General features: G+C 38.2%; 1 protein-coding gene across 3 annotated transcripts; it reads left to right on the forward strand.

The window, feature by feature from the left end:
- Window positions 1-1,362: 1,362 nt before the first annotated feature.
- On the forward strand, window positions 1,363-27,938 carry TAF15 (TATA-box binding protein associated factor 15). 3 transcript variants are annotated; one of them, XM_087927293.1, is made up of 17 exons: window positions 1,363-1,478; window positions 1,930-2,134; window positions 6,390-6,426; window positions 7,865-7,916; window positions 9,132-9,234; window positions 9,320-9,431; window positions 13,172-13,512; window positions 14,176-14,284; window positions 19,162-19,196; window positions 19,801-19,833; window positions 22,095-22,204; window positions 23,388-23,517; window positions 23,993-24,088; window positions 24,345-24,432; window positions 25,899-25,987; window positions 26,072-26,162; window positions 27,533-27,938. In XM_087927293.1, exons 2-17 carry the CDS (start codon window positions 2,113-2,115, stop codon window positions 27,570-27,572), a joined length of 1,488 nt encoding a protein of 495 aa, XP_087783419.1. In that variant the 5' UTR covers window positions 1,363-1,478; window positions 1,930-2,112; the 3' UTR covers window positions 27,573-27,938. The 3 variants fall into 3 exon arrangements, with proteins under 3 accessions (XP_087783419.1, XP_026564196.1, XP_087783427.1); XM_026708411.2 differs by lacking the exon at window positions 1,930-2,134; XM_087927301.1 differs by lacking the exons at window positions 1,363-1,478; window positions 1,930-2,134; window positions 6,390-6,426 and having other exon boundaries at window positions 9,132-9,431.
- The last annotated feature ends 37 nt before the right edge of the window (window positions 27,939-27,975 follow it).

Here is a 27,975-nt window from a genome sequence, read left to right on the forward strand (position 1 = left end):
TCTTCTCTTTTTTCTTACTTCTCCACTTTTTTCTGTGTTTTCATTTCATAATTAAACTTAATAAAATTTATATTAAATAAATAAATGTTAGAAAGTTTGGCAAGAATCAAAAAGCTGTAATCACACTAGGAACTTCTTCCCCAAACCCCCAAAACTTTAACCTTAGACTGTGTACTATTGACCTCACCCCTTTCCTAAGAGGTCTGTAGGGGGCTGTCTGTCTACCGTCCCTGTCCTATTGTTTCTTTTATTTTTCTTATATGTATCCATGTATTCATAACTATGTTTATTCTTATACCTGTTACCTTGTAAGCAATTGACAAATCAAATAATAAAACAACTTCAGGCAACTTGTGGTTGAACTCTGTCCTGGGGAGATACTCGTATCATAATTCACCATCTTTATTTCTTAATCTTTATCTGTCTTATTTATGGGTCCAGGCATTGATTCAGAACCTTATACGTTTTCCTGAAATTGGATGAAAAGAAAAAATACAATCTCATATCTAAATGTCTTATATTTTTATGGTGGTGTTGCTGTGGGTAGATGCCCAGAGTTACCAGGTGAAGTGATATAAATTGCATCCATAAATAACTTTAAAAAAAACAGCTTTCACATTGAACCTTGTTCCTTACATAATAAAATCTTGGATTTTGTAACTAAAGTTTCTGGATAGGAATCCCATGAATTTCCCTGCAAAATCTGGAAAAGGTTATCATCCCCACTTTTCTCCTAAGCATTTGAAATTACTATTATTTATTAAATTTATTTGCAGCGCTTGGTGGCTTACAAAAGTTAAAACCGATAAAACAATACCACTATATGTACAGCAATAAAATTATAATTATAAATTATGAAAAAAAGATGTGGAAGGGGACAAGCTAAGCATAATGATAGGGAATTCTGCGATTTGAAATCCACACGTTAAGGCTCTGCGACTGAGCAGTGACCTAACGATTCAGTAGTTATTTTGAGGATCAATATTCAGTGGACAGAGCCTTGTTTATTGTGTTAAATTCCTTGGATAAAAGACATTATATAAAAGTAATAAACAAATGAATTCGTTTTGCCTGAAAGCAGATTTTTATTATTTAGGCTACAATTCCTCCTTATCCTGTCGTCCTCCCCCTCCTGTTTAATGGCCATGGTGGTACAGCCCATTTGGGAACAGAGACTCTTTCAAGTTATTATTTCTTTCTCCCCCCACATCCCACAAATTAGTGGGATTATTCCAATCCCCTCCTTTAACTTTCCCCCTTTTTGCGGCAGGCGTCGTTCAAATTGGTATCTTCCGCTTGCTCTGATTGGCTGCGTCGCCCCGCAGTCGAAGCGACGGCGGCGTCGACTACGCTACCACCGCCAGAGTCAGTGAGCCTGCTGGCGGAGGAGGCGGCAGATATAGTGTGTCGCTCGGGGGGCTTTTTGCTTTCCCCGCCGCTGGTTTGCCCGTTGGGGTTGGTGACCGGGATGGCGTCGGGTAGGTTTATTTCCTCCCCCTTCTCCCCTTGTTGGGCGAATGAGGAAAACTGAGGCCTGTCACTAGAGGGGCTGAAAAGAGGCGGGAGAGGGCGTGGTGTAATGCAGGAGGCGGGAGAGCCTTAGCGGGACCGTTCTGGTCGTCGCCATCTTAGAGGCTAATGCGCCTGCGCTCTCGGTCTTACCACTCTACCCTCCCTCAACCTCGAAATCGCCCGGGTCTTATCGGTCTTATTCAAGTTAGGCTTGACCAGTCTGGGCGTGACCGACTCATGTTTTTGGTACCCCCACTTGAATCTCTGCCCGTGTATTAAATTTACAAAAGAATGTTGTGTACTCTTTATTTTTTTCAAGTAAATTAGTAGTGAGATAACTCAATTTTTAAGAATACGAAAAAGGCCTCTCTGGGCCAGACCAAAATCTTACCTTCTTCATTAACCTGTTTCATACAGACTCCTATCTGACATGGCTGGGAAGCTCGGCAGGCAGGACATGAGTGAAATAAGTCTTCAATTCTGTGTGTCTCTTCATCCTCACCGGACCTCGCACTTATACTGTTTATAATGAAAGCTTTATTTGTTAGTGATTGTGCTTTCTCCTAAAAACAACAACAACTGTGTTGTAGTTAATGTAGGATGGAAAGAACTAATTCAATCAGTAAGTTTATTCATGAAGTTATCCGGCACTCTTGGGCCAGTTATTTTCTTAGCTTAATATATTTGATAAGAGTTGCTGTGAAGGTACTTAACTTCTCTAGATTCCTTTATTACGTAGTTAATGAAAATGTAAGGACTACCCTGTCAAGTTCTATAGAAAATATGACTATAGGATATGAATAATAGTAGTCTTAGAAAAAAAATGTCCTTAACATACAGTGGGGTTTTTTTTGGAGCGGGGGTGATAAGAAAAATAGTGGAAGAAGCAAGTAAAAATATTTTGAATAATGTCAGGGTATAGAAAGAGAAAATGCAGAAGGTTACAACTGTAAGCACGTGAAGCAAAGAAACTATATTGTTTGTCAAGCTGTCTTGCAGTTTTGTTTTAGTTTCTTTTTAATAAATTATAAATGGGAAATTGATATAATTCCCAAAGAAATGCCAGCATTATTATAAATTAAAAGGGTACTTCTCAGCCCAATATGGGCCTTATAAGCATCCCTAAACAATGAACTATGTACAAGTGCAGCATCTATATGCCTCTTCCCCCATTCCCAGATACTTAAACTAAAGTAATGAGGAAAATTCTGAGGTTTGGGGGGCGTTTTGCGACAAAGAACAACTAGCAGGCCCCCTGTGTTGGCTATTCTATAAAATTATCTTCAGTTTGCAAGTGACATAGATTGTAACAAAGAGGGAGGAGATTATTTACTAGACCAATTTATTAAGGGGACTACCTCATATTTCCTCCTGCAACAAGTAAGTGTATGTGAATACTACATCCTGCAGTTTTGCTCAATAACAGTCTTGTGGACTGACAGATAAAACTAGCTCCAAATTGTCCTGTGAGCTTTCAATGGAACTTGAACCTGGATCTCCTATTCCCAGTTTGGTATGTTAAGCACTAGGCTACTTGACGGTGTAAAAAAAACCTTTCCAAGGTTTGAGAATAAGGCCTGTTTCCTAATATCTGAAAAACAGCCCTCAAAAATGATTTCTAGGCAGATTTTAATGATTGGAGGGCAAATTTTTAACCAGACAATCTTCAATATAGTGTTTTAAGGCATAGTACTTTAACTGTTAGTATAAAATTATTAAAAGAGACTCTTCCCTTCCATATATATTTTAAGGAATAGTATGAACCTCTTTCTGATAACAAAAGGATTAGCATAATAAAGGTGAGAGGGCATGTTAACTAAGGTTTAACCTTATCTTTGATAAAAGCTCCACATTTACGGAGTTAAATAGATTAGCAAAAATCTCTGAGGCACTTTTTTTTAAGAAACAGGTTTACTTGTGACCAGTTCTCTTCTGCAGTTACCCTTCTCTGCTTTGCCTTCCATTACATTTCTTTTTTGAATTGTAATTGAGATCACCAGCTAAAGGTGTCCTTCAAATTTATCTCAGGTTTTGATGGCTAATGAACTACATTTTCCATAATGGCTGTGTTGCTCATTTTATGCTTTGTGAGCTTTAGTGGCTTTCAAATGTGAGTAAAGCTACCACTGCAAATCTTGCTATTCTACAGTTGTGTCAGTCCTCTGCTTGTGATTTGGGCATATTTAAAACTTATTGCCTTACAAATTTATTATAAGAATGTACATAGTGTAAAAAAATGTTTTCCTTACTAATTGCAGGGGAGGTTAAGGAATGAAAGGAAGCATGTGCAGCATGCATATGTGTATGTGGTAGAAAACAGCCCCCTTCCACCTGATCACAGCATGTTTTATAGTCAGGCTTTGACGTGAAGTTAATTTATCCTGGGAGGGAGGTAAAAACATTGGTCTTAGAAACAAAATACAGGTTTCCACATACCCAGATCCCATTACACAGGATTCACTTGTGTGATATATACGTTTGATTGTGTTGGTGGTGTCTGATTAGTATTAAGGAACAAGTAGTATTTCAGACTATTTATAGTAATAGATGTAGCATATCTCATTCACTGTGTCTAAAAATCACACTTGATCCAAGTACCAATCCGTCTCCAGTTACTGACTGGAAAATAAAAATATACTTTACCTTCAGTCAATGAATTATCAAATATTTTGAACTTTGGTCTTCTACCTGAATTTGTACGTTGTGTTCTGCCTGGCATTACTATAATGATTTTGTACTTGATTACACTGAAATTCTTAAGTGCATCCCATTGGATTAACTCAGGGGTCCCCAAACTTGGCAACTTTAAGACTTGTGTACTTCAACTCCCAGAATTCTCCAGCCAACATAGCTGGCTGGAGTATTCTGGGAGTTGAAGTCCACAAGTCTTAAAGTTGCTCAGTTTGGAGACCTCTGGATTAACTGGCTGTTAATCCAAATTGATTTTAGAGGAAGTTTTAAAGATCTTTAGAATATGTTCTAAAAAATCACATACAAAAATTATTTTTATTACATGAGAGCAACACCTTTGCTTTGGCTTATTTTTTAATGGTACAAAAATAGTTCCCTGTTCTCAAACCCCAGGAAGTTTAGCATGCTGTTCACACAATGGCCAACTAACTGCATAGGGAACCTGACAAATCTCCCAGCAGATGGCCTTCAGAGCCAGTAACTTTGCCATCAAAGCTTATAGTCATTGATCCCCACGACTTTCATGAATTTTTCAATAACGTTTTTAAGGACAAGCTAGCTGGTAGCTAGGACATCTCACGATAGCCCATTCCAAAGTTTAATTCTGCATTGTGCTAAAAAAATAATAATCCTTTTATCTTGATTGTTTTAGGATTCAATTTTCTTAGATAACCTTTGTTTAAAATATATTGGTATGGGTTAAATAGCTTTCCCTTGTTTACTTTATCCTTTTACAACCTTTTGCCACAGTTGTTAAGTGAATCATACAGTTAAGTGAATCTGGTTTCCCCCATTGACTTCGCTTGTAGAAGCTATCTGGGAAAATGTCAGATGGCAATCACATGACCCCGGGATGCTGCAATTTTCATAAATACATGCTGGTTGCCAAGCGCCCAAATTTTGATCATGTGACCATGAGGATGCTGTGGCAGTTATAACTGCAAGAATTGGTTGTAAGTCCCTTTTTTAATTAAGTCATTTTGAACGGTTGCTAAATGAATGGTTGTAAGTCAAGGACTACTTGTAATTTAGTCTCCTTTCTAGACTAAAATACCCCAAATGTCACAAGTTTTCCTCATAGGTAAATTGTTCCAGCCTCTTGATCATCTTAATTCCATTGAACTTTCTCTAGCTCCGCTCTATTCTTTTTGAGGAATGGCAATGAGGATTGCATACAATATTCCAGATGAGGTTGCACCATCGGTCATTATAATAGTGGCACCTCTATTTTCAGTGCCATTTCTAATTATCCCTAATCTGTTCTAGGTCTTTTTTAATAATGGATAAGTTTGTCTGTTGGTTTTCCACTTCAATCTCAAACTTATTCCAAAGTGAGAGGCTGATCTCTTTAACCTATTCCCAACTCCTAATTTATATGTTTCACATCATTTAATAGTTTGCATAATAAAACAAATTTACATATACAGTTCTTTCCCCCAGGATAGAACCAGAAACTGATAAGATAAGTCTTGTGTTTTTAATACTGATTATTGTAATGCTTGCCATGTTGAAACAGTTAAACTTGTCAATTTTGGTGAACCGATGTCCCCGATTCTTGTTTTGGGGACCTTCAAATGTCATTTGCTATATTTGTAATCAGCATACATCCTGGTTGCTTTTAACCAAGTGTATGCTGTATTTTCTTTGCTGTTCTTAACCAGTCTTATTTAATTATCAAACAAATTTATACGGCTGCCCAACTCACACACAGTAACTCAAGGAGGGTTACAACATTACAAGCCCACAACATAGAATCTGATCCCACTCCTGTGATGGCAGCAATACAATCAAATCAACCACTTGATCAACTGTCTCCATTTGTAACCCCCAGGCCTTCTGACACAGCTACGTCTTCAGGGCCTTTGGGATAGTCCTCTGTATCCTCTGTAGAAATGAAGAACTGCTTTCCAAGCGAGATTAACCTTTCCTATTTATTTTCATTTGCACAGTTTTCAAAATTAAAAAGTAAAGGTCCCTTGTGAAAGGTTAGAAGAAGAAATTAAACATAATATTCTGCACAAAAGAATGTGGAAATTCCTCTGAATAAAGAGTTTCCTAAGAGATGTAAAATAAATTTAAAGACCTTCATCACAATTTATAGTAGTTCAAAATTCTTAAGGTGTAAATGTGTTCTTTGACTACATGCTTAGTTACAGTTTATTTACATGTATTTATTTATTTTTAAGATTCTGGAAGTTTCAGCCAATCTGGGGATCAGCAAAGGTATGTGTCCTTGCATTGTATACAAAGATGTTATGGTCGAATGGGAATGAGATATGTTCAGTGTCCTCAGTCTATGATATATATTCTTTTGGCTTTGTATCACAACATGCTGATTTTCTTTGACAACCTTTTAACTTCAGATCCCATATGTAAAACACTATGAAGTGCACATATCATTCTAGTTTCCTTGCTTTGTCTTCCCTGATGCAATTCAAGGCACTCTCATACAATCACTAGCTTTACTTTCCAATTATTTGAAGCAGTCTTGGTCTGTCTGAGTGTTTTCAGTTATACCATTCCTCTATAGTAGCTACTGTGCCACAAGTTAGTTAGCTGAGCTGCCGAAATGCTCCCAAAGGGTGTGTTATCAGAATTTATGTCAATTGGCACAAATATCAGTAGTACCAATTCAAGACTGCCTCTTTATGTGTAGAAGAGGACTCAAAATGTTCTATTTTTCCTAGAAAACAATTCTCCAAGGGGGAAGTACTTTTCTCTTGGATCTTTCCCAATGGAGGATACATTTTTTGGGGGTGTATTTGGCTACAATGGCTAGGCAACTAGCAAAATTTTTAAAAAAACCTCTACAGATAGTCCTCAAGTTACAATTGTAGTGGAGCCTATCCATTATGGTCATAAGTTGTAATGGTGACATCCCAATTTTACAACACTTTTATGGCAGTCATTAAGTGGATGCAGCAGTCATAAATCAAATACTATGGTCCTTAAGTAAACACATGAACCAATGGTTCACTATGGATGCAGTTTTGTCAAAAAAAAATGGAAGTAACTGCTGGTTTTCGGCAAATTTGTGGTAAAACATCACATGATTGTAGGACGCTGCAAAATGGCTGTAAATGTGGCAAAGTAAGTGCGGTCATGTGACCTATGGGCAACCATTGAAATTTTGGATATAGGTCATAAGTGCCCTTTTTCAGATAGGTCATAACTTCAAATGGTTGCTAAGCACCGGTCATAAGTTGAGGACTACCTGTATATAGTACCAGAAGGGCCATGACATAGTAAAAAAAATGACTGACATTTTGGGTTGAATTTTTTTGGATACAGAATGGGTTATTTCTATTTTTTTATGTTATCTACTTAATAATTATTTATTGTGAAACTCAAAAATGTATAAAATAAAGGTAGATTACTTTTGCATTTCATCCCATATACATTTTCCTTTGCAAGTTTGGATCGTCTGATCTTGCTGCCTAGGAATATTTCCCCCTTCCCCTTTATCTTTTTTTCACGTATACGTTCTCTCTGTCTTCTCTCTCTTTGTATTTATATATGTGAGTGGGTATCAACCAAAATGAAGGTATTTATTTTATGTTAAAGATGTCATACAAGGTTTTGTTTTATCTAAATACTTTGTTTTACCCCAATAGTGGGTGGTAATTGCACTTCTTTTATATGTCATAACCTTTTTCCCCAGCTATGCAGGGTATGGCAGTCAAGGAAATCAAAATTATGCACACATGCCACAGGTAAGCTGAGCAGTTGCATCATTGCTTCTTTAAATGCAAAATGTTTTTCTTTATGATCAAAATAATGATTGCACCCTCCCAACTTGCTTCTGTGATTGTGGCACAGTAAATAATATTTTGCTGCCCTGTAGAGGAAGAGGAAGACAACATTTGGGGAGAAAAATTTAAACAGTATCTCTGAGATGACAGAACATAGTCACAGTAAGATTACTTATCAATAGATTCCTATTGCCTTGATTATATGTATCTTACTTTATTGAAGCCATTAATTTATGAAGTGAAAGCTGGCTGTGATTTTGGGCCAGTCACTTTCTCTCAGCCCAATTCATCTCACAAGATTGTTGTGGGGAAAATAGGTGGCAGAAGAAAAACAAGCTTTTAGTGTAAGACCACCTCGCTGCTGATGTGCTAGTTGGGCCTCACCTGACTGTTCATCTCAAAAGTTCCTTCCCTTCTTTTTAATCTATTACTAGTGTCCCAACACAGAATCCCATCTTCCTCCACAATCTTCACAATACATTATTTCATCTACCATTATCAGTTTATCAACACAGCATATTCCATCGGCGTGCCTCTCTGGCCCACCCACAACTATCCACAGCTATACATTCCTTGCTCCTCCAACAGCACCCACCAATGATCCACACATATGGCCATTTAGAAAATTAAATATATTAAAGATTTATTGTAAAATGATCCATCCTTTCTGAGTACATGCTGAAATACATACCTGGAGTGGCTTATGTGATTAGTATACTCTTCCTTAACTTTCGCTCCTTCAGTTGTCTTGAGACAATATACCTGAGTATACTGGGAGATCTATTCCCTACATACTTGGAGCATGCCATATAGTAGAGGGCTAATTTTGTAGTATTCATATCTTGAATAAAAGAAACAAATGGATATAAAGCAGGCACTTGAGAAAAAATAATGGCCTAACCCGAACCCTAAGATGCAATTGTAATAAAATATAATTATTTAATGAACCGTTGTGTAAAACTTTGTGTGTATACATGTGTGTATGAGAAGCTCTGATGTGTGCAATTTTGTTGGTTTTTCTTTTTACAAAACAAAAAGATTAATTAAAGGCAAAAAAGAAAAACATTTTTCCAGAAACACATTAGATTAAGAGATGTCTTAGGGCTTTTCGAATTTAAGTAACTGGACTCAATAAACCCAGCCTTCTTTCTTTTTTTACCTGCTTATTCATTGCAGGCATATCCCGGCTATGACCAGAGTGGAGAGACTTCCTCATATGGGCAAAGCTATGGAAGCTATCAAGGAAGCTATCAAGGGAACTATGCACAGACCCCAACAGGTTTGGTTGAGCATGCTGACATTTTTGTACATATACACTGTTCAAGGGCATAGTTTACCTAAAGCATTCCCTATTGGATCTTCAGGTTATGGGCAAGGTAGCCAACAAGGATATGGCGGATACGAAAATCAGAACCAGAGCCCATATAACCAGGAATCTTATGGCAATCCTGGGCAGCAGAAAGATTTGTCAGGCAGGTAAGCAATCTTGTTTTCCTCTTTTGCATTAATTGTACAAAAAGGAAAATGAGGGCATTACTGATGTACATGAAGGCTGTAAAGCTAATTATTTATAAAACTTTTCATTAAAATGTAGCAACCAAGCAAATGATTGGTTTCTATGGGTTGGATTGGAGATAATAGTGGCTAGAACAGACAAAATCCAATATATCTTTTACCTCTGGTTGGTATGACTATTACATTTAATTTTTGTCTAGGAAATCAGTGGGGAAAACACTCTAAGGAAAATAAGAACTCATAAATGAGTCAAGATTTCAGTACCATGTTTCGACAAAAATAAGTCCTAGCCTGATTTTTAAGTGTGTGCCTAATATATAAGCCGTACCCCCCAAAATAAGCCCTAGTAAAGAGGGTTGAGCATGGCTAGCACTGGAGGTGGAGAGTGTGGGCCAACGGTGCCTGGCAGCAGTTGCAGCACACATAGCATAGGTGAGTTGATTACCTGTCCAGCAGGCAGAGGTGGGGGGGCAGGTGATCAGTACGCACTGTGCAGGCCACGGGAAAGTTGAGAGTCAGGCCAGAGTGAGCAGGTGGCCATGGGAGCCTCATGTTTGCGCAGCGGCACCAACAGCAAATGGAGACAGAGGCGTGGGGCAGAAGGCGGGCAATCCAGACATGCTGCATGGACTGCAGAAAGCCAAGTGTCAGGGTGGAATAGGAGGCCAGCCACAGGAGGCTCACCTTCGTGTCTCTTGGCTTGTCAGCGCCTCGCACAGTGTGTCCGGATCATCTGCTTTCCGCCCCACACCTCTGGCTCCATCTGCTGCCACTGCGTGAATACAAGCCTTCTGCAGCTGGCCAGCTGCTCTGGCCCACCGACTCAGCTTTCCCACAGCCTGCACAGCACGCCCAGATCATCTGCCTCTCCCCTGCCCCTCCATCTGCTGCTTGGACAAGGAATCAATTCACGTGTGCTGTGCAGGCTGTGCAGCGCAAGAGTGTGCTAAGGCAAGGGTCCCCAACCACCGGGCCCCGGACCGGTATCAGTCCGTGGATCATTTTGTACTGGGCCGCAGGCCTACTTTGCTTGGGTGCCGCCATCTTGTTTCGATGGTGCTTGAGAGAGTGCTTCCGGGGGAGCTTGTCGGTCGGTCGGTTGGAAAGCGGCGTTTGGGTGCTGAAGGAATCCTCGCGCCTTAGTTTCGTCGAAGAGGTGGGGGGGCGGCTTCAAATGAAGAGCCGTCCCGATGGTGGTGGAGTCTCGTGTTACTCAGGAGGAGATTAAGAAAGAGCCCAAAAAGCCCATTGACCGCGAGAAGGTACAAAGGAGGAGTTGAAGGTGGCGGGGAGAAACGGGGGACGGCTGGCTGGCCGGTCGTTCGGCTCGCCTTGCCTTGGTCATGCGTGCTGATGCCGGTACCGGTCCGTGGATCATTTTGAATCGTGAAACTGGTCCCTGGTCCAAAAAAGGTTGGGGACCACTGTGCTAAGGGACCAGCAGGCTGCAGCTGCTGCCAGATACTGTCAGTTCCTGCATGCTTGCCGCCTGTTCTGTGCGTGCCGGCACAGCACAGCACCCAGCCAAAAATCATACTTCCCTGAAAATAAGCCCTAGTGCTTATTTTGAAGCCCCCAAAATATTTAGACAGGATCCTATTTTCAGGGAAACACGGTACTATTTTATTTGATTTATTGTTACCAGCTGCCTGGATTAGGTAGAAGACACAATGTGTATGATGCATGTTCTAGTTGAGGTCATGAATGCATCTGGAAGAGTAATACAACATTTAATAAAAATACTAGCTAAATCAAGGTGCATATATGTTTTAAAAACAACAGCATATAGGTAGTCCTCAACCCTTCACCATTTAGTGATCAGTGTTATGATGTCACTGAGTGAATGGTGGTTACAACTAGTCCTCAGAGTTTTGGTTGTCCCTACACCCCCAGGGTCACATAATTACAATCTTGGTCCATGGCAGCTGTCTCACATTTATGACTGGTTTCAGTGCCCTGCAATCACATGGTTACCATTTACAACCTTCCCTGCCAGCTTCCCCAGGAAGTCAATGGGGAAACTGGTAAGGAAGGTGGCAAGTTGTTGGGATAAGTCTCCCCCATTCCTGCAGTTCCCCCCCCCACATACACCTGTGCCATGCTTTGCATATATCCATGTCATGCCTTGCATGACTCTCCCCAACCTGCACTTGCACACTTCCCTGCAGTCTCCCTAACCCACGTCACATCTGTCAAACAGCCAGCAGCAGCCATTTTCCTGCCAGATAGCCAGCCTACTTGGGGCTTACAACTTCCTGCCAGTTTCCTACTGACTTTGGTTTTCAGAAGCCTGCAGGAAGTTGCGTTGCTTAATAATGATAGGATTTGGTTAATCACAATTAGAACTGCAGGGATTGCCATTGCTAAGCAAAGTGGCCATGCTTTATAATCACATTGCTTAGCAATAGAAATTATCATCTCAATTACCATCATAAATCAAGGACTATGTGTAAAATGTAACCTTTATCATCTCATTCTTGAATTTAGTGGTAGTCTTGATTCTGAGACTTGGACTTTTCAATGTTCATGTTGACTAGAATTTGCTGATGATTCTGATTGAAAAATTAGACTTACTAAACTTTCCTTGTCAGTGGCTCATAATCCTAGCTTTCTTAACACTGTATGAACAAACTGATTTGTCTGCAGTGAATTTTCTAGACCATATGAATGAATAGTTGATACATCCCCTTTCCTAAAACACGTTGACAAGGTAAGACACTGTGTTCTTTTCTATTGGTACCCTGTGTTACTTAAGGTCTGAACAACATGGGACCAGAATAGGTGATAAATTGCTTTCAATGTTAACAAACATTTTTTATATTTTCTAAATTGGTTTTATATAGGAAGTAGTCTAAACTAGGGGTCTCCAATCTCTGGGTCTTCAGCCTGTTGGGAACCGGGCTGTGCAAGTAGCGGGTGATCATGCAAAGCTTTATTTGCGCATTTGCAGGATTATATTGCTCACATATAACCATCCCCTCCCCCACCATCGCCGCTGCCAGTTGGCAGATCCAAAAAGGTTAGGGACAGCTGGCATTCATTTTGTTTTTATTGGAGTCTAATTATATTCTTCCTACTTCCTACTTGATTGGATTATCAGTAGATACCACGTATTCTTTTTGGCTTTAACCGATAATTTTCAAAACTTGATTAGGGACGAGAGAAAATGTCTGGGGGGAACTGTGTGCTCTCCCTTTTCTACCTAAACCACAACCTCAGTATTTTGAGAGGGAGCTTTGGCTATCTAACTGAAGGGAAGCAGTCATTATTTCAAGGAACTTTGGAAGGAAGAAAACATAGACATGACTATAATTTTGTAGTTAATAATCTTCACATTCTTAAGTCTGACTTAATGCATAGATCCAGTGCAGGAGTTGAATTTCATAGACATCAACAACACATGTAAACTTAGGTATGAGCAAAGATTCTTTCAAAGTCAGCTGTGAATTTACCTCCCCTTTGCTTGGTCTCCAAGCAGAAGTTGAATGTTGATTTGTTAAGGATGTTTTAGTTCAGGTTCTTGTACTGAGAAGGAAATTGAACTCGATGGCATATTTTTTCTTCATTATTCTATTTGATTGTATCTGGTAGTTTTGACATTCTTTGTATGGATAAGACCAGGAAAGTTGTGTCTGTATCATTGTATGCACTTCTGAATAAAAAAGAGAGTGCAGTTAATTTCTTGTTTGCTTCAATATAAGGTCTTCCTATGACCAGAAATCCACCTATGGGCAACCAGGTTCATACAACCAGTCTTCAAGCTACAGCCAGCAGCCAGGATCTTATGACCAACAACCACAAAGATCATTTGATCAACAGTCAAGTTATAACCAGCAGGGACAGCAAAGCTCATATGACCAGCAGTCAGGATATAGCCAAAATCGAGGCTCATATGATCAGCCACCTCAGCCGAGCTATGGGCAGCAGCAACAAAGCTCATTCAACCAGAAGCCAAACTACAGCCAGCAACAAGGCTCATATGGTCAGAACCAGCCGTCATACCAGACACAACAGAAGGAAAGCTATGGACCCAACATACAAGGTAGGCATTGCATGGAGTCCAGACAGAAACATTTTACAGAATAAAGCATTGTGGTAAACTTTATAGAAACTGAGGGATTTTAGTACCTGAGAGGTTGCAAAAATATATATAGTTTAAATAGCTAAGAGTATAACCATAAATTGTTGTATGGGTCAACTGCATCTTGTTGCTGCATTATGTTTCCTCTGATTTGGGCATGACATGAAGAAATAATATTGGCAGTTCTACTGAGTTGCTTCCTTCCAGTTGATTTTTTTAAAGCAGGTACTATGATAAGAGTTTATTAAAGTATATCAGTTCCTGTTCTTGCTGGGTTATTATTTATTTGTTTGTTTGTTTGTTTATTTATTATGTTAGAGATTAGCATGCCTTTTTATTCTCATGTAGGCCAAAATGCCTATTCTATTATCTCGCCTGCTGTGGCACATATGTAACATCCAAAGCCAAATCAGTATTTCTCTCCCTCTACAAGTATTTCAGTATTTACCAGTTTAATTGATTGAAAGAAATTCATTTAAAATATTAAGAAATTTTGACTGAATGGGAATTCCAATCTTTTTTCATCTTCAGATCCTAATGGTATTATTTATTCAGTGTGTGTGTAATTCTAAACTAGTCACTTACTTTAATCTACTCAAGAATAATTGCTTTGAAATTCCTTAGATGATCGTCGTGAAAAAAATAGATATGGAGATGATAACCGAAGCTATGGGGGCCCCAGAGGTGGAAGCAGATTTGATTCTGACAACAGAAATACTATGTCTGGCATGAGGTAAAAGATTTAACCTAGAAATGGATTAAGATACCTGTTTAGTCCATTGTTTTCCTTGCTTGCTTGGATGAATGCTCTTAAAAACTACCTGAAGGAGGACTTTTTCTTTCTGAAATGCTAATACTAATGATCTGCACTAAACATTCAAGTCCCCAAATATTAATCTAGGTTACCTTTCTGGCTGATTCATGAGACTACTAAGCCATTCATGATTTGTTTAGTTTAGGCTTAACATGGTATAGAAAACAAGCCATCATGGCTAGAATTTACTCATAACCTATGTGATGGCCGATAGTGTTCAGGTTTGGATCCAGTCATTGTAGCCTCTGTTTAGTAACTATTACTAAAAACTATTACTTAAAAGTCATTGCTTAGTACTGTATAACGTATAATCCAGCCTATACTTACCCTCATACAAAGAATTGATCAGGAATGCAGAAAACACTACATTTTGTAACTTAACACTAAAATGTATTTTTAACAAAAGATAAAGGATACTTGAGATTCTATTCTATGCCAGGCTTTATGCCAGCCTTTTTTCTATGCCAGGTATCCTTTATTCTTTTAGGCCAATATCCATGGTATCCATATAAGAGAGGCAGCTGCTCTTCCTCATTAGCATCTGAGAAGTGGGATTGCTGAAGATTTGTTGTCCACTATTCCTGAGCCTTTTACAATACTTTGAAATAACCTTTTTTCCGTGCCATGTTGCTAAACTATAAGATTGGCTTTGTAATGATTTCTCTATTAGCAGGCATAGCTAACATGTTTCTGAATCTTGATAAGCCAAGTTAGATTCAGGCATGTCCAGCTACAAGTAACCAGGAAATAATGTCATGTTTTACTTTTAACTTGGTTCTCTAAGGTTTTTTTCATGTGGGTGAAGCAGTCTCTTATTGGGATATGCTAAGCTTAATTTATCAAGTTACACACTATTTGCCAGCTGCACTTAACTTAAGGATGAGGCAACAAGTGTGTACAGTTGTATTTACGCCTGAGTTTGGAGGGAGGGGTGAAGGCAGTAGATATGACTTATTTTGAATTTGCATTTCTGTTTCAGCATTGTTTTTGATATCTGAAAATAGAATATTTTCTATATTCTATTTGGGTAGCATCATTGCATTGTACTTGATTTCGTGTCGAAAGGGTAGGTTCTTAGTGTGCAGTTATAGTTCATTGACATCTAAGCTGCCTTAACTTGAATCATTTGAACCTGATGGAATAAAGTTAGGAATGGAATGAGTTAGGAAGAGAGGTGTATATGGCCAATTAAGTTTAGAATTTTCTGCACTGACCAGCAGAAAATTTGTTTTTATCAACTTCCCTGTTTTTTTTGCTCTGTGCTGTATGTTTGTGTTTGTTTGCAATGTTTGTAACCTGTCCCAATCTATAGCCTGGATACTATATAACATAAAAAAGGAAATACAAATCTAGAAAAAAGGAAAACTAAAACTATAATAATAAAGAACTACTACTTAACATGTACAAAACAAAGTAGTCAACCCTCATTGCTAACATACTGGAACCATTTTCTGAAATGCTGAAAAGAAAACATAAAATCTCTCAAGAATAAAGATGCTATAGAACATGGGTCACTGCCAGAAAGGCTATGTCTCCCTAACCTTCTGTATGCGCAAGGAACCAGAGGAGACCTTTATCAGAATTGAATTTAAGACTGCCATCCCTATAAAGTAAAAAGCAAATTATTCAGTCTGAAACTGATGTTAATACCTATTCTAGCCAATGTCTGATTTGGTTTAAATTGTACCTCAGGGTTTTGGCTGGGGGATTTCAAAGCAGAACATAGCAAATGTAGCCTTGTTGTTTGGCATTCTCGGTATAACAGATCTCATCCAAGTTTTGAGAACTGCCTCAGAAGTAAAACAATAGTATATCAAAATGGTATGGAAAATTTGCATTTAAAATATTAAATATCCCCTTATTTGTATTGTCAAACAGAAATGGATGAGAGCTGTTTTCTCAAAATAAATGTAGAAGATTGACCCTGGGTAGGCCATGCTCAACATGCATGTTGATATAGAATAGATAAGTGCTGAATCAGTCTATTGATACCTCTGTATATGGAATGAACAAGGTGGCAGAAACTGAAGTAGGATCACTTGTTCTGTATTTTTTATCAGGTGTAGGGTAAATACTTGTTGGACCTACTACGGATGCAAAAACATCTCTTATTGATTGTTCACAAGTTTTCCTCATCTTCAATCTATTGATCTCTTGCTTTTATCCAACCACTGATTACTCTTTACAAATAAAAATAAAATGGCACATGTCTTATATACGTTACAAAAAAAGGAAACAATTCTTAATCTCTGATTTATTAAATTGGATTTGGAAAAACAGCATTATATCTAGATGGTTTTGGGAGGATGTTTACTTCCTCCATCTATTTTTATCTCCCTTAAGTATTCTGCCATTCAAATTCTTTTCTTGTCTGTTTAACTGGCTCGCTTAATATAGCTGACATTATGATGCCTCTTAAAATTAATGTGAGGTCATAGCTCAGTGATGAAAGTGCATGTTTTGCATGCTGACACTCCCCAACTCCTGGCAATGCCGTCTAAAGATATCAAGAGCTTCAACTAAACAGGACTAGATGTATTAGGGATATAACTTTGATACAAGCTGATACAAGATGTTTTGTATAAAAATGCCAAAAAAGTCTACATTTTTTTTTTTGCCTTGCCTTGTTACTTGGAACCAGAGAAACATGAGTCACGTTCACATGCTTGATGGCAATTATCAATAATTTATTTTTTTAAGTTGCATTTTCCTTATCAGCAGTTTTTAAAATATCTTAGACTAATAATTAACGAGAGACCACCAAGACTTCATATATTTTGTCTGCAAAGTAAATTTATGAAGTGGCTTGAAAAAGTGCAAATGTGTCTAAATGTGGGTGGTAATACCCTAGGGAACAAAATAAATCAAACTGAGAATCAGATAACAGTGCAAGAAATATAACCTGAGAAAATGTATAAACCAATATAATGTTTTAGAATTGGCAAAGGCAAATAGACATGGACGTGAAGAGGGTAGCTAAAATAGGAATGAAATGGAGGTGTTGTTGGTTTTTTTGCCTAAAGGATAAGCATCCTAGTTCTGCCCTATGTAGAGCTGCTGTGATTCTGGCTACTGATGCTATGATACCACTTGAAAGACAGAACTAATATTTTAAGATTTGGGATGTGGATAGGTGGAATGACAGGGCCAAATGTTCCCAGAAATGTTGTAGAGTTAACTCTTGCATTTTGCCCTGTAACTACCCCTACATGGGGGGAAAATAAAAAGTCTGAATTATTTAGCTAACTCAATCTTGAGGCTTCAAATTAAGTGCTTGTGGATTTATAGGTTGCTCAATTCTCATGTAAAGGTTTTTGCTATATTAAAATCCACTTCCTTCTTGATGTGATGTCATCTGTTCACATATGTGCTCTAAGCACAGGCTAATAATATCCAGGATAAGCATCTTTCCCTAAACTATATAAATGTGAAGTGTTTATGGCATTCATTTATTCAGCTATAGAATTAACACTTCTAAAACTGTTTGGTGGAATTCCAGCAATGTCTTACCAATACAAAGCACACCCAAAGAAAATGAATAGCTATTGTTTGAGATAAACAAGAACATGTTGCCAGATCAGGAGGTGGAGAATAACAGCAGCCCAAGAGGAGAAGAACATTTAGCTATAATTTGGATGGAAAGCAGAGGAGATAAGCAAATAGAGGGATAGAAACATAGTAGGCCGTGAGTGTTAAAATAGCAATTTATAATAGTATATAATTTTATGTTCTGAATTGCTAACTAAATTGAACCATTCTGTAATGTTGAGCGAACAACACTGCCTTTTTAGACAACCTTATTTTGCCTTTGAGAATAGTTTTGTATATATAGAATTTTATTTATGTAAAAAAAATAATTGGAACTCATTGTATCCAGACTTACCTCCTGTTGTTTTCTGATAGCCTTAATCCTATTCTTAATACTGTAGAACTTCATTGTATTCTTAATACCGCAGAACCAAAGATTCATGCTTAAAATTCCCCAGACTAAAATGGCTTTACTGTACCTGATTCTGCCCATATTACTTGGTTCATTTGATGCAGACATGATGTGTAATAGTACTATAATGCAAGGATGCCAGATTTGGCCTTGAGATATTTTTGCCTTGTTCTCTGGGAATTTAATCTCAAGTAAGTAATGAAATGATCAGTGATTGCACATTATCTGATAATCCTTCACATGTCTTTATTAATACATAAAGATAATAAAGAACCCTGGGTAGAATTTTTTTCTCCTTAAAATTTAGATATTTTTGCCTTTTTTAGACTGGCCTTTAAATAACTGAAGGCTGGCTTTTCTTCTCCGTCTTGCTCAAAGCAGTGCGTATTGTTTTAAATCGAATCTTCTCAACAGATTTTTGTGGTAGGTAAGGCTGAAAGAGAGTGCTTTAGTTCTTAACTAAAGATCAGTGGGATTTGAATCCATGTATACAATTTCATTTTTAAAGCAAGCATTCAGTTTTCACTTTAATTGACTATTTGTTGTCTCACCACATTGTTGGGAAGTTTGACACTATGAGAGCAAGAGGAATTTTGTAGTGAAATACTCAGTAGGATGTTGGGGGTTTTGTTAAAAAAAAAAAGAGCTATCTATAATCATGTCAACTACACTATAGTCATGAACAGAAAGTTATTTTCCTTGTTTAATCTGCGGTGCAAAAAAGTATATACTACAAACTAGACTATTTTTATAGAACATGCATTAAATAAACTTTCAGTAAGTGCAGCTTTTGAGCCTTGGGCTCAGCATGTCAAGACTTAAAGAAGAAATCATTTCTTCAATTTTTCCTCTGCAGTGGTGGTGACCGAGGTGGCTTCAAAAATTATGGTGGTAAGTCCTGAGCATCAAAAAAATATTAAAGTGGAAACTTCTATATTAAAAGGTGCTAAAATATCCCAACCCCTAACGAGCCACCGAATACTGTATTTTCATGTTTCTATCCATTAGAAGCATTTGATTTTTCCCTCTGTTTGAGCTGAGGCTGGTGTGTGTGTGTGTGCTTAGCTTTTTCTTTTAAAGTTTTTATAATACATTTTTTAAAATGAGATTCCTGGTTTTGGTTTTTTTTATTTCCCAATTGCATGAAATGATTTTTCTGGCAAACTCATAGTTGGCTTCAGATGGCATCTACCCAAAAAAATCTTCTAAGCACATTGTCTTAGTGAGAAAATTTTTGTGGCAAAGAGCTTAGTTATATAGACCAATAGCAACTACAAGACAATCAAATGCCAGCATAAACCTATGTGGCACTCTTCAGCTTAGAGACCATAATTTGTTTTCTTCTTGAGCAAAATCTTGTGACTTTCTTAATTGCAGTTTCTTGGTTTCACATATCTTATTGCTAATATTAATAAAATCAAGACTGAATAGTTGATTTTCCTTTGTGTGTGGTGTTACTTAGACGCCCATTGCTTTTTTTTTTCCTGTTTCACAGGTCAAAGGGATTTTGGGCCAAAGTCAGATGCAGGTAAATGTAGAAGCCAATACCGGTATGATACACAGTTTTATGATTGTCTCTTTTAGTTTTATATAAGGTAGTCTTTCCCAGTCTGGTGCCATCCAGATGCCTTGGGCCAGTACCCCAAATTTGTGGCAGACTTGGGCAGGCTTGTTCATAGTATTTTGGAAAAGATAAAATTGCAGTTAACTCAGCCATCTTCTTCATGAAGTCACTGTTTTGTTGGCACCATTAGTAATCCTTTAATTAGACTGGAATAAAACTAGGACAAATTGGAATAATCATTGAACATAGGCTGCTAGGAATTCCTTTCCCAGCCCTATCAGGAAATGCCAGCAATGAAACTATCCTGAAATTCTGGAGGACTAATACTAGAGTATCTAGATTCATGTAACGCACTAAACGGGTGTCAAACTCTATTTCATTGAGGGTTGCATCAGGGTTGTATTTGACCTTAAGGGGGGCAGTGTGGGCGTGGCCAGTTCAACTTCACTCATATTGGGGGCGACTGGTGGCCCCAAAGAAAACGGGCCCCTATGCTCCGTTTTCAGTTGTGACGGCCTCCTGCAACCCTCTGCCATTGAAAACGGAGCTCAGGAGGACCTACCTGCAGCCCTCCCAAAGAGCTTGCTCTGTTTTTTCTGGCAAAGGCATCACCGGCCAGCCCTTTGCTATTTCCAGGGCCCACAGGCCAGTTCTAAGCACCCCGCGGGCTGGATCCAGGCCCTGAGCTTTGAGTTTGATACCCGTGCAGTAAACCAAATTCCAATAAGCCTACTGTTTATACTTGACAATTGTAGTTTGTGAATCATGGTTTATTAAATCTTTTCTTAGCACAATCTGCAATCTCAGTCAACAAAGACAATTTTAAATTAGTGGGACTGGTGGTTTCCTTTGGTTCAAAACGATTTGTGCTATTACTAAATACCATGAATGATAGGAAGGGAATGGGTAAAAAAATTAGTGGTTCCCTGTTGAATACTCTAGATAGGTAACAAAATCAGTTAAAATGAAAGAGATGAATTTATGTTTGATAAAATGCATCAGCTTAGATGGCTTTAAGACAAAAAGAGAAGGACAGACTAGATTCAAGGTGCACACACATAATGGCTGCTATGTTTTAGCTCTCCTTTCTAGAACCATTTGATTCATCACTATTGGAGAAAAGGGGTGCTAGATTATGTAGCTCCTCAGTCCAGCAAGGATGTTTTGGAGTTATTTGATGAGAGCAGGATGGCTTTTGTTTTCTAATCTTAATGAATATGATTTTTTGGTAAAATGTAGGTTTCCTATATGCTATACAGAATCCAACGAAGTACATTAGAATGGCCTTAGTTGATCTTTTTACTGTTGAATAGCAGGATTACATACCAAAACATTTTTTGAATTTTTAATTCCAATAAAGGGGGTTATTTGAAAAGATGCCCTACACGCATAATAGCAAATGATTCTTTGTTGAAGGTGAATGGTAACTTTTCATCTAACTAGTTTGATATTTTGAACTAAGTAGCAAAATGCTTAACGAGAAAAAGTCTCCAAAGCAGAATATCTGTTAAAAGACAAACAATTGATTAAAAACAAACTACTACAAGTAAAGATCAAATATAGTGACACATATATAAACAATTTTGCAATGACTTTTCTAGCTGACTTCTGAATTAATAATTATAATATATGCATGCCATCAGTTTGTGGAAAGGAATTTTAGTGACAGGACGTTTTTCATGGTGGTGCTTTTCTGGAATTAATGTATATTGCCTCCAAAGTAGACAATTAATCAGGCTCATATAGGAGAAGATAGCCTTTATATGCCTTGGTCCAAATTTAAAATTGTGATCGAAAACAAATTCTTGCAAAAAGCATTTATCCATTTAACAGTCCAGCTGCTGTACTTAGAATCTATAATTTTCTGAACTGTTAGTTGTTCATGGTCACTAGTAGCATTGGGTGAAAAATGTCTTTGCACAATTGTACACCTTTTAGCAATGCTAATATTTCTGATTAAAAATTGTATTAAACAGTGGATTATTTATAATGGTTTTCCTTAAGATAAACATGGGTAGTTCTTTGCTGTTGGTTTCTCTGCATCGATAATGTATATATGCATTTCCTCAGTTTGAGGCAGTTTAAATGTCTTGATTTAATTCTCTTGAGTATTCAGAGGGGGGAAATTATAAAGACTCGCTGGTTAACATAGGAAAAGAACTTTCTTGGACATTTTGAAAAAAAGACTGTGATACTTTGCATAGCTTCTGCTCTCTTCAATGTAGATTCGGAGTCTGACAATTCTGATAATAACACCATCTTTGTACAAGGACTTGGAGAGGATGTTTCACCGGAACAAGTAGCTGATTACTTCAAGCAAATAGGTGTTATTAAGGTATTTAAGGTGGTAAAAAGGGAGTCATATCAGCTAAGAATACAGGCTAACAGAAGAACAAAGAGGAATGCATGTTTAAAAAAAAGAATATCAGTGCAGAACCAAAATATTTAAATAGATAAAAACAGTATTGAGACACATTCAAATTATGTGGACTATCAGAATGTGAGCTTGAATTAAAAGGCAGTTAGTATTTCTAACAAAAGATACTTAATTGGATTCAGATTTAGCAGATCTCTAAATCTGGCAGACCTCCAGTACTGTGAAGCAGCCATTATCCATGTTCCCCATCTTGATGAGTGTAAAGTAGAAGTGGTTTCTTCCATTGGGTTTGGGTTAGTAATAGTATTCTGGTAGTCCTCGACTTTTGACACAGTTGGGACCAGGATTTTCATCACTAAGTGATATGGTCATAAAGCAGGATCCCAGTGGTAATCCCTATGATCCTAGTTGCCGTTGTTAACCAAATTCCTCCATCATTAGCTGAAGCAACTTCCAACTGGCTTTTAGCAACCAAAGTCTGGGGAAGCTGGCAGAAAATTGAAAGTCCTAAGCCAACAGCCAGTTAAGTAGCTGCTTCCAGGTGGGGGAGGGAGCTACGGATGTGCAGAGGATGTGTGAGGGGGGGAGAGAGGCATGGGTCCGGTACTAGGGGGGGGGTTATAGGTTATTTTCTAGGTTGCTTCCTTTCTGTATTGTTACAGTTGACCCAGGAAATTTGAGGGCTGAGGATTGAAAATAGGCCATAATGTTCTGTTTGTGTATACATTCTGTCAGCAGATCTGACAGGACAGATCCTTACTTCAAGGAGCATCAAGTCTAAAGTTGGTTATGAGCAAGTTTAAATAAGGAGAGGCAAGTGGAGACAATGTCAAAAGGAAAGCTGTTTCATCTGAGCTACAGTGGGCATTCATGTTAACTTTCATAGGAAAGGTGGGCTTTGAGGAAAGATTTAAATGACGGAAGTGATAGCATTGCATAAGTGTTCTAGTAAACTGTTCCAAGCAATACAGTTCAGCAGGAAAGAGGGGATGACCTTTTGAAGGAACAGATTTTGGACAGCAAAGGATGATAGAATTGGAGGAGTGATCTTCCTGTTCATGGCAAAATTCACCATTATTAGAGATTGTTTGGCTCTTACGTGGATGGTAAAAATATTTTTTTCTCCCTCTCTTTTTCCCAGACAAACAAAAAAACAGGTAAACTTATGATAAATCTATATACAGACAAGGATACTGGCAAGCCAAAGGGAGAAGCAACAGTGTCTTTTGATGATCCTCCATCTGCTAAGGCTGCCATTGACTGGTTTGATGGTAAGGTTATCCCATTAGGGCTTGTCAGCCACTTAAATCATGAGCACCGAAATGTCTCATCATAGGCAAAGATCATAAAATTGTTAAGCCAAATTTATTTATGCATTTATTTCTCTGTCATATTTGGAAACTGCTCATCTCCTTCATAGAGGGGACAGATAAAAATGGTATACAGATAAAAAAAATGTTAAAAACATACTGAAGGCTCTTACTGCTACAAGAAGGGCGGGTTCGGTGGAAATGCAATGCATGGGTAGGAAACAGTTTCCCTGGCCAGCACTGAAGTTCAGTCGATTAGATGGACCACCAGATTAGGGAAGATCGCCTTATAAAATGTGACTAAGCAGAAGCGAAGTCTGCATTGTTATCAGTTTTGTATGGAGTGTAGTTTTTTGGATTCATTGTTTAAATACTGCATTTCCTTGTTGTAGTTGGCCATTAGATTTATCCTGGATCCCTATTCTTCCCTCTACAGGAAAAGAATTCAATGGCAGTGTTATCAGGGTTTCCTTCGCAACCAGGCGGCCAGAATTCATGCGAGGAGGTGGTGGAGGTGGAGGTGGACGCCGAGGTAGTAACACATCCCAGATCCCTTTTATGTGGTAGTCCAGTGGTACAGCTCCATTTTGGGTTGTTCATCTGAGTTTCTCTCTCGGAACTGGAGCGACACTTCAGCCCAGCCTGTTTTCATGATTACCCCTGACCAAACAGCTGGTACATATTGGTCACTTTTTATGTCAGAGGCTGTTCATACGGCATATTGTGAGTCTTTGCCATAAGGGCTACATACCCATTTCCTTGCTTTAATTGTAATATTGTGGTTGCAGGTTCACGTGGAGGGGGATTTGGAAGAGGTGGGGGTTTCCAGGGCCGAGGTGGAGAACCCAAAAGTGGTGATTGGGTTTGTCCTAATCCGTAAGTCACTTTCAGTCTTATATTGAGGTAACCTAGAATTGCCTAGTTTAGTTTAAAAGTAGATAATTTAGGGCAATAAATACAGTTGGAATTTTGAAAAGGTAGCATGGAAACCCGCACAAATGGCTGCCACAAAAAGCTTCTCTGTTCACAAAATGGATGCTATGGGTATGGGGGTTGATCACCCATAAGAAAAAAGAATCCAGAATATAAAGTAGTGAGGTTGTTTAAACCATCTGGTTTATGTACATCTTTATTCTATAAAAGATTTCAAACAAAGCACTTGGTTGCAACTACCCATCATTTTTATTTCCTAAGAATCTTTTATTTCCAAGTTCATTCTTGGAAATAAAATGATGCTAGATGATTTGCAGCATGCTAACTTTATTTTTCCAGTGAATTTTTTTTTTAAATAATTTAAATGGAACAGGGAATCTGACAGTAGCCATGGAAAGTGTTTGCAATACCAAAGGATCCTCAAATTGTCATTTCATAAGTAGCTTTTCAGATTGCTGAAACATGGAGGTTGAAGCTGATGTAATCTGGTATCTTTAACTAGAAGGGTTTGACCTTTCACTGGGACATTGCTGGTTTCTGTCTGTTTGAGCTGTCTTCCTGCTGATCTCATGGATTAGTCCATATCATTTTTGAGACAACATCATAGAAGTAGCTTGCCGGTGCCCTCTTTAAATATTTTTTCCTCCAGATTTTCTGTTGTGCAGTCCTGCAGTTCCCTAGTGGTTTCTCACTCAAGCATTAAACAGATGGGACCCTGGGCGACCCTTTCAATAATACATTGATTAGTGAGATTCTGCCAGATGCTGGAGATTTCATTCAGAGAACCATTCAATTCAAATATCTTGTTACTGGGCAGTTGCACTTTTTCTCTTTTATTTTGTTTGAATCGGGACTCAGTAGCTCTACCAATACTATTAAAGTTTACTGAGAGTTGGAGTCTAATAAGATGAGGAGGCAAAAATCAATGTTTCTAAATAAGGGCTGTACAGATAGTCCTATACAGTTCATCCAGTGACTGTTTGACCTTACAGCGCACTGGAAAAAATGAACTTACAACTATTTTTCATATTTAACGACCATTGTAGCATCTCCATGGTCATGTGATCAAAATTGAAATGTTTGGCAACTGGCATATTTCTAATGGTTGCAGTGCCCAGGGTCACATGATCACCTTTGGCAACCTTCTAATTAGCAAAGTCAATGGGGAAGCCAAGTTCACTTGTCAACTATGTTACTAATTTAACTAACTACTCCAGTGATTTCTATGGCAAGAAAGGTCATAAAATGGGGCAAAATTCATTTAACAACTGTCTCGCTTAGCAGCAGAAATGTTGGGCTCAATGGTGGTCTTAAGTCAAGGACTACCTGTATAAAACGTATTATATAGCCCTTACCTTCATTCTTAGTCTCTCATCCATTACAGAGAGGTGTTTCCTGGTCTTTTTCAGGAGCTGTGGAAATATGAACTTTGCCCGCCGGAATTCCTGCAATCAGTGTAATGAGCCCAGACCGGATGATGGGCGTCCCTCTGGAGGAGGTGTGTGAAAACTACCTTTCAAAAATGGGGAAATGTTGTTGGCTGGAGTGACATTCAGGATTTCTTGTTTTATCTTCTTCACAGATTTCCGTGGTAGAGGTGGTTTTGGAGGTGATCGGGGGTTCAGAGGCCGTGGTGGACGGGGCGGTGGCTTTGGTGGCAAAATGGGAGGAAGGTTGGTACTGAATTTTTACAGAACTACAGAAGTGTGTTTTTTCTCCAAATGATGCAGAGAATTGGGAGATAGATTAAAGTTCAGTATTGGAGAAAGTTTGGAGGCCTCCAGAGATCCACCTACAGTGGAAGCTGCCTAGTTCATTCTAGAATGCCAACCTATCTATCAAGAGACAGGCTCAAAAGAGTGATTCATAAGGAAAACAGGGACCAGATTTTCTGGGAAAGGTTGATGCACTTTTGGTTTTAGTCACACCATAAACATTTGGGAATAAAATATGCTTCTGTCATTAGCCAGAATGGGGTAGTGGTAGAAGCGAGCTGGATTCCTGAAACTCACTGGGCAGCTTGTTCTGTTGGAATAATCTGCTGTATAGGATAGTCATGAGGATAAAAAGTGGGGATTTGTGTTGGCTGACTTAGCTTCTTGGAATAATAGTTGCTTCTGGACCATTAATAGCTAGTTGCACATTTGTCTAAATTTAAATCCTCAGGGTACTGGTTGTCTGGGTTTATTGTAAATTCCTCAAAAGACTTATCTTTAGTTCATGGTTTTGTTTTATTTACTTCCTGCTGTTCTTCAGTATAAGTTCCCATCCAAGCACAGCTAAGCTTTGGCAAAGTGAAAGTATCAAGCCACATGTTTTACCCCATTAATAAACTGTCTCTGCATTCTAATAAATCCAGTTGTAAAAAACCAGCAGACAGGACCAATCTGATTTTTAGAGATAATATTCCACAGGGTGGGTGCCACCACAGAAAAGACTCTCTTCCTGCCACATGAAAGGACCCACAATATACCCCTCTGTTACTTAAGAAGTCATGACTATTAAGCTATATTGGAATTTGTTGGTGGAACAGATAGATGTAGGTGCAGCTCTGTTTATGGATCTTCCTTTGCAGGTGTACTGAAACTTGGAGAGTTTTTGAGAGATATGCTAAAGCATTTAGTTAGGATGACATTCAGTTATGAAGCCTGGATCTGTTGGGTAATCCTAAAAAAATATAACAATGGCTGTATTATGCTTTTGTCTGCTTTAAATAGATCAGGGAGGAATTAAGAGCCGATTTAAACTTCTGATTGTATCTTATTGATATTGCTGGTTGTTGTAATTCTTCCAGTTATGATATTCTGAGTTTATATAGAGGCAAAGTTGAAAACCAGAAAGCTCTTTGGAAGAATAGGACTTTCAACTAGACCAGGTTTCCCTCTTCCCCTTACTTCTTGATGGTTTGACTCCATGTCTATTGCTTGTGACCGATACCAACGTCCTTATTAGGAATCACTTGCAGCAACTTAGCTTTATGCAATTTGTATATGCTACAAGGAAGTTAAGTGTCAGAATTGAATATTGTTTTTCTCTTTTTCAGAAACGACTTCAGAAATGATCAACGTAACAGACCCTACTAAAAAAAAAGGCAGAGAATGCCCCCTTCTTTTTTTCTAATGGCTTTTCACAGCAGAATTGCTGAGTTTCGCCTGCTGCTTTATCCCATGGTCTCTTGGATAGTGGAATTAAATGTAAAAACTGGATTTTTAATTTGGTGGGAGGGACTGGGATACTCTTTCCCTGGTTTTTTTTTCTTTCCTTTTTTTTTAGCAAGTCCATTAAAATTTCATCTTTCTATTTCCAACATTCCCCCATTTTCCCCCAGCTACCAACTACACTTGGAAGGCTCTTAAAATAAGGATGGAGTAAAATTGTAAAATATTTGCCAAAAATCTGACATGTTTTATAATACAAAAATAAAATAAAAGCTGATTGTTTATTTGTGACATCTTGACTGCTTTTAGCCATTATTATTTAAATAAT

Source organism: Pseudonaja textilis, chromosome 1, assembly GCF_049901715.1.
Source record: "Pseudonaja textilis isolate UNSWEBS1 chromosome 1, rPseTex1.2, whole genome shotgun sequence".
Lineage (NCBI taxonomy): Eukaryota > Metazoa > Chordata > Lepidosauria > Squamata > Elapidae > Pseudonaja > Pseudonaja textilis.